The sequence below is a fragment of the Triticum urartu genome, chromosome 7A, assembly GCF_056163025.1.
Source record: "Triticum urartu cultivar PI428250 chromosome 7A, HENAU_Tu73, whole genome shotgun sequence".
Classification (NCBI taxonomy): Eukaryota; Viridiplantae; Streptophyta; class Magnoliopsida; order Poales; family Poaceae; genus Triticum; species Triticum urartu.
The window spans coordinates 598,346,005-598,352,659 of record NC_141879.1 but is presented as its reverse complement, the minus strand read 5'-3'; the positions used below and the strand labels follow the sequence as shown (position 1 = coordinate 598,352,659).

Here is a 6,655-nt window from a genome sequence, read left to right as displayed (position 1 = left end):
ACGTTTCAGACTCCGAAAAGGAATAGGTATGTGGTACGGTAAGTAAACCGATTCCAAAACAGTTTAAGGCAATATTTCTTCGTTTTGGAATATTTAGAAAAATAGAAAATTAAGTAGCAGTCCGGGAAGGACACGAGGGCCCCACGAGGGTGGAGGGCGCTCCCTACCCCCTGGACGCGCACCCCTACCTCGTGAGCACCTCGTGTGCCTTCCGGACTCCGTTTTCTTGCACAATACATATTTTGGTCGGTAAAAATTCACTATATATTCTCCCGAAGGTTTTGACACCCGTATCATGCAAATATCCTCTGTTCTTGTTTTGGGCTGTTCTCTGTCAGGGTTGTCAAGGCCAGGCATCATGTCGTCCCCCTCCTCCAACAACGGTGACAAAGATGCCTGGCTAATGAAGATAGAGCTGAAGAGGGAAGAACCCATGGAGATCAACAAGGATGAAGGGATCAAGAAGGCCACGGAGAACCAAGCTCCGGCAATAGAAGACATCCTTCAACTTGATCACAACCTTCTTACCCCAACTGAGATTGAAGCTTTCCAGATGATTGAGTTAACTCGTATTCAAAACAAGTATCTCACAAGTGAAAATATTTTGTTGAAGGAGCATATCTTTGCACTCAAGGGCATTATTCGCAAGCTAGAGGACCTCTTACGCTCGATGTGTGACTATCCATCACCTCCATCTTCACCAACCAAGGAGATATAATAACATGGGTATGGGCACTCCCCTTGGCAACCGCCAAGCTTGGGGGAGGTGCCCCGGTATCGTATCACAATCACAACTCCTATCTTTACCGTTTTCCTTAGTTCGATCCTATTAGTAGTATTTTGATCTAGTAGAATAAAGTTTATGGCATGATCTAGTTTTGAGTTTTGCCTTATGATCTCTCTATGTAATCGAGTCTGTGAGCTTTATAATAAAGATTAGTGTTGAGTCAAGGGCTTGATTTTCTTGCTATGATCTTGGGTGAATAAAAGAAAAGAGAAAAAGAATAAGAAGAAACAAAAGTTCATATTGATCTTATTGATAGTAATGACTTCACATAGAAAGGGTGTGATGATTAAAATTGGCAGACATAGCTTTGGTCATCGTTGCAATTAATAGGAAGTAATAAGGAAAGAGAGGTTTCACATATAAATATACTATTATTGACATCTTTTATGATTGGGAGCACTCATTAAAATATGACATGCTAAAGAGTTGATGTTGGACAAGGAAGACAACGTAATGGGTTATGTTTTCTTATATCTGAGATAAAGTATGTTGTCATGGATCATCCAACATGTTGAGCTTGCCTTTCCCCTCATGCTAGCCAAATTCTCAGCACCAAGTAGAGATACTACTTGTGCTTCCAAATACCCTTAAACCAGTTTTGCCATGAGAGTTCACCATATCTACCTATGGATTGAGTAAGATCCTTCAAGTAAGTTGTCATCGGTGAAAAGCAATAAAAATTGCTCTAAATATGTATGATTAGTGTGGGAGAAATAAGCTTTATACGATCTTGTGATGTGGAAGTAATAAAAGTGACGGACTGCATAATAACTGTTCATATCACAAGGGGCAATATAAAGTGACGTTCTTTCGCATTAAGATTTTTGCATCCAACCATAAAAGCGCATGGCAACCTCTGCTTCCCTCTGCGAAGGGCCTATCTTTTATTATTATCTTCTACCTTATGCAAGTGTCATGGTGATCTTCACCTTTCCTTTTTCATTTTATCCTTTGGCAAGCCCAGCATGTTGGAAAGAACCTGATATATATATATATCTAATTGGATGTAGGGGGGCATGAGTTATTATTGTTGACATTACCCTCGAGGTAAAAGATTGTGGGGCGAAACTACAAGCCCCTATATTTCTCTGTGTCCGATTAAAACTCCGTAACCACAAGTATTGCGTGAGTGTTAGCAATTATGAAGGACTAGATGATAGTTGAGTATGTGGACTTGCTTTTTAGCTCTGACATAGACTCTTTCTGATGTTATGATAAATTGCAATTGCTTCAATGACAGAGGTTATAGTTTGTTGGTTCTTAATAAGGTTTCTGATTCATACTTTTGCATTGTGAATAGATCATCACTTGAACATAAGTAATCATATGACAATATCTATATATGTTGCTGTTATGAGAATAATCATGATGCCTTCATGTCCATATTTTATTTTTATCGACGCCTCTACCTCTAAACATGGGCACACATTTATTGTTATCGGCTTTCGCTTGAGGACAAGCGAGGTCTAAGCTTGGGGGAGTTGATACGTCCATTTTGCATCATGCTTTTATATGGATATTTATTGCATTATGGGTTGTTATTTCACATTATGTCACAATACTTATGGCTATTCTCTCTTATTTTATAAGGTTTACATACGGAGGGAGAATGCTGGCAGCTGGAATTCTGGGCTGGAAAAGGAGCTAATATTAGAGACCTATTCTGCACAACTCCAAAAGTCCTGAAACTCCACGGAATACCTTATAATAAATAATGAAAAATCCTCGCCAAAGATGAAGACCAGGGGGCCCACACCCTGTCCACGAGGGTGGGGGCGCCCCCTCTTAGGGCGCGCCCCCTACCTCATGGGCCCCTGGTGGCTCTCCGATGACCATCTTCTGCTATATAAAGTCTTTCGTCGAGAAAAAAACAAGAAGCAACCTTTCGGGACGAAACTCGGCCGCCACGAGGCGGAACCTTGGCGGAACCAATCTAGGGCTCCGGCAGAGCTGTTCTGCCGGGGAAACTTCCCTCCCCGGGGGGGGGGGGGAATCATCGCCATCGTCATCACCAACGCTCCTCTCATCGGGAGAGGGAAATCTCCATCAACATCTTCATCAGCACCATCTCATCTCAAAACCCTAGTTCATCTCTTGTATCCAATTCTTGTCTCCAAGTCTGGGATTGGTGCTAGTAGGTTGCTAGTAGTGTTAATTACTCCTTGTAGTTGATGCTAGTTGGTTTAATTGGTGGAAGATAATATGTTCAGATCCTTTATGCATATTATTACCCCTCTGATTATGAACATGAATATGCTTTGTGAGTAGTTACATTTGTTCCTGAGGACAAGGGAGAAGTCTTGCTATTAGTAGTCATGTGAATTTGGTATTCGTTCGATATTTTGATGAGATGTATGTTGTCTAGCCTCTAGTGGTGTTATGTGAACGTCGACTACATAACACTTCACCATTATTTGGGCCTAGAGGAAGGCATTGGGAAGTAATAAGTAGATGACGGGTTGCTAGAGTGACAGAAGCGTAAACCCTAGTTTATGCGTTGCTTCATAAGGGGCTGATTTGGATCCATATGTTTCATGCTATGGTTAGGTTTACCTTAATATTTTTGTTGTAGTTGAGGATGCTTGCAATAGAGGTTAATCATAAGTGGGATGCTTGTTCAAGTAAGAACATCACCCAAGCACCGGTCCATCCATATGTTTCATGCTATGGTTAGGTTTGACACTCTTACTTATCGAAAGGACTACGATAGATCCCCTATACTTGTCGGTCATCACAATGGCTCTCAATTAACAAGCAACCTCTTCAAAACATGTTGTGCTATCCTTGGAACGTAAATATGCTACGCTTCGATGGCGCACCCACGAAGCAATGAACAAGCCAAACACGCCAACACGGAGGTCTTGAGGGGCCTCTATGCGAGGAGCTTCAAGAAGAAACTCGAGGCCTATGGCAGGGGTTGGCTCGATGAGCTTCAGTCCGTGCTGTGGTCCATCCGCACCACCGCGACTAAGCCCATCGGCGAGACCCCATTCTTCCTCGTCTACGAGGCTAAGGCAGTCCTCCCTCATGAGGTCAAGCATCACTCTCCGTGGGTCTTGGTGTTTTACGAGGCACGCCAGGGTGCCTCGCGGGGGATGGACCTCGTGCTCACGGAGGAGGGCCGCCGCGAAGCCTCGCTTCGTGCCACGAGGTACCAACAGGCGCTGCGGCGGCATCACTGCCATAACGTCTGCTCCAGCACCCTTAAGGTGGGTGACCTCATCCTGAGATGGGTGCTCTCCAAGGAGGGGCTTCACAAGCTCTCACCCATGTGGGAGGGCCCGTTCAGGATCGCCCGTGTCTCTAGGCCTGGCGCCGCGCACTTGGAGACGCGGGACGGGGTCCCCATCCGGAACGGCTGGAACATCCAACACCTCCGGAAGTTCTATCCGTGATCAAGGCCATGCGCCTTTCAAGTCTCTGCTCGTGACACTCTCACGTAATAATGAGTGGGGGGGGGGGGGTACACGCCCCGGAGTCTCCTGAGTGCCGCCCCCGGGCCTCACAGGGGCTCCCACCCACGTCCTAGTGGAGGCCCCATGCTCCGCGCTGGCGGGAAGACTAGTGTAGTGGCTGGACGTGGTTGTTCTTTTGCTTGCTTTCTGTAGCTGGTTTGCAACTTCTTGAAATGAAATTTGAAGTTTTCGCGTTTTCTATTTGAAAGGGCAGGGAAATTTGTTCTCCTCGTAGCGTTCGCTCTTTCAGATCTTGTCCTAGGGAGAGTGACAGTTGCCCGTCGCTCATCCTCGCGTGTCACGCACGTGGGGGCTGGGCACGGTGTGTGCGCTTGGGCCCCACCCATGAACACACCTCACCAAAGCCTCGGTGCCCTAGCCTTTGGCCTCTCAATCCTCGTGCGATGCTCTTAACGAGCCAACGGGCACCCATGCCCTCCCAGGTCCGTGCCTCCGAGCATTGCGACGCAGCGTGCCGACGGCTACTGGCCCACACTCAAGGGCTCGCGTGAGGTATGGCATCTCCGGAGGTCCCCTAACGCTGCATCCATAGGGTGCTTCCGAGGCCTGAGGACTTTCTAATCCTCAAGAAGGTAACCTCTGGAGGACTTCTCCGGAGCGAGGGGCGTGCAGGAAGTCCAAGCTCTAGAGAAGCTCGCCCTCACGGCACGGGAGCCTACCGCAAGCACACTAAGCTAAGTCATCCCAATCACAATCAGCAGCAACACGGATATCAGGACACAACATAAAAATGACAACATAATGGCGCAAGCGCCTTGGTCCATTACACGCCCCGACAGGGCTCTCCACTTTTCTGATGCAGGAGAAAGAAAGAAGCAAAAGCGATCGCGCGACTACAGCTGCTCCCGAGACCCGGCTCTAGCAGCGTGCGCGCTTAGTCGGAGTCCTCCTCCTGCTTCACCAGGGCGCGGCGGCGAGGCGGCTCATCACCCTCCCTGGTCTGAGCTCGGCGGCGTGGTGGCTCGTCGTAGTCACCATCGCTCGTGCTCTCCCTAGATGAGGAGCCGCCGCCGCTGGAGGCATCGCGTCGTAGCCAAGGGCAAGCTCACCTCAGGGATGCTACCGCCCCTCCGACCGTCGTCGTCGGAGGGATGGACGTCGTTGTCGCCGTTGTTGTCGCTCTCCGGGCAGCACCCCAAGGCCTAGCATCTCCCCCAAAGACCCTGACGTAGAGGGTCGCAGCGCCGTCATACCTGAAGTGGAGGGTGCACCTTCCCTGCAGGCCGCGTGCTTGGGCGAATGGCTGCCACCCGTGGTTTAGCAACACGTTGCCGGCGGTGGTGACCTTGACCTCCACCCACGAGGCCTTGCTGCAGCAACCATTGGCCTACAACTAGAGGCCACCAGCCCCCCGGCCAGCAGCGCGCCCACAAAGAAGCACGAGAACTGGAACCAGACGCCTGCGGGCCTCTCTGCCCACACCATGAACTTTGAACATGCGTCGGCCGAGTGGGATCGTGAACGCGGTGGCCGAACGGCCGCCACGTGCCTCCTCCCGTCGCCACGGCCACCCCGGCCGCGTCAACTTCTGCCGCGGGAAGGAGCACCCCCACGGCTGCCGAAGGCGGTGTTAGCCATCGAGGGGGTGCGCCCATGCTCACGGGGAGCCACCGCTGGTGTCGCGGTGTACTTGCGGGGAAGGCTGCAACCTCTCTTGGGCGGCGGCGAGCCCGACCCTTCCTTGGGGGCCTTCCCCCTCTCCGCGGCAAAGAACCTCCTCACTGGCGCCATGGACACTCTGGCAAGATGACGGGATGATGAAGAAGAAGAAGGAGTGAGCGGCGAGAAGATGAAGATGGGCTGGGGGCTCCGCCCCCTCTCCCATTTATAGCCGGAGAAAGGCTAACCGCCGGCCTCTCGCGCTTCATGCAATGATGGCCTTTCTACATGCGCCATGAAGTTGTCAAGTTGGGCGGTTGCCGAGGTGGCATGGGGAAGTGGATACGCCCACGTCCCATCAAGCACCACGTGTCGGCTCGGTCCGCAGGAGATTGGGGCCCGCAGCGCTTCACCCTTGCCCTTTGGCTTTGCCTCGAAGCCAAGTCCGAGCGCGCCTTGTGCCCGGTGGCTACTGTCGGTGTTTTGGGAACCAGGGTACCAAACTTGCCTGCCTGCGGCCCATGGCGTGCCTCCATCGACGGCCTGATATGGCCCATCTACAACACCATCAAGACAAGACCCTTGCGAGGGGCCAAGCCTCGCGAGGCGGGCAACGTCAAGACCTCCGGAGGGAGCGGCCCTTCCTGGCTGCCTCTTGAGGAGCGGAGATTTCTATGTAGGTGCCCAACCTCCTGAGGTTGCAGTGATGCAAAGCCATGATGACCAAGGTCAGGCGGGCGCTAGCAGGTACAGAGGAGCCATTTTCCTCTTTGGTGCTAAGAAGGCAAGCATA

General features: G+C 50.6%; 1 protein-coding gene across 1 annotated transcript; it reads left to right on the top strand.

Annotated features, from left to right (window-relative positions):
- Positions 1-3,597: 3,597 nt before the first annotated feature.
- On the top strand, positions 3,598-4,182 carry LOC147960608 (uncharacterized). The gene has a single exon (XM_087533440.1). The coding sequence runs from the start codon at positions 3,598-3,600 to the stop codon at positions 4,180-4,182; it is 585 nt and encodes a 194-aa protein (XP_087389566.1).
- The last annotated feature ends 2,473 nt before the right edge of the window (positions 4,183-6,655 follow it).

Bases quoted from the DNA above. Each gene is read 5' to 3' on its own strand.
- LOC147960608 (XM_087533440.1), top strand. From the start codon at position 3,598: ATGGCGCACCCACGAAGCAATGAACAAGCCAAACACGCCAACACGGAG.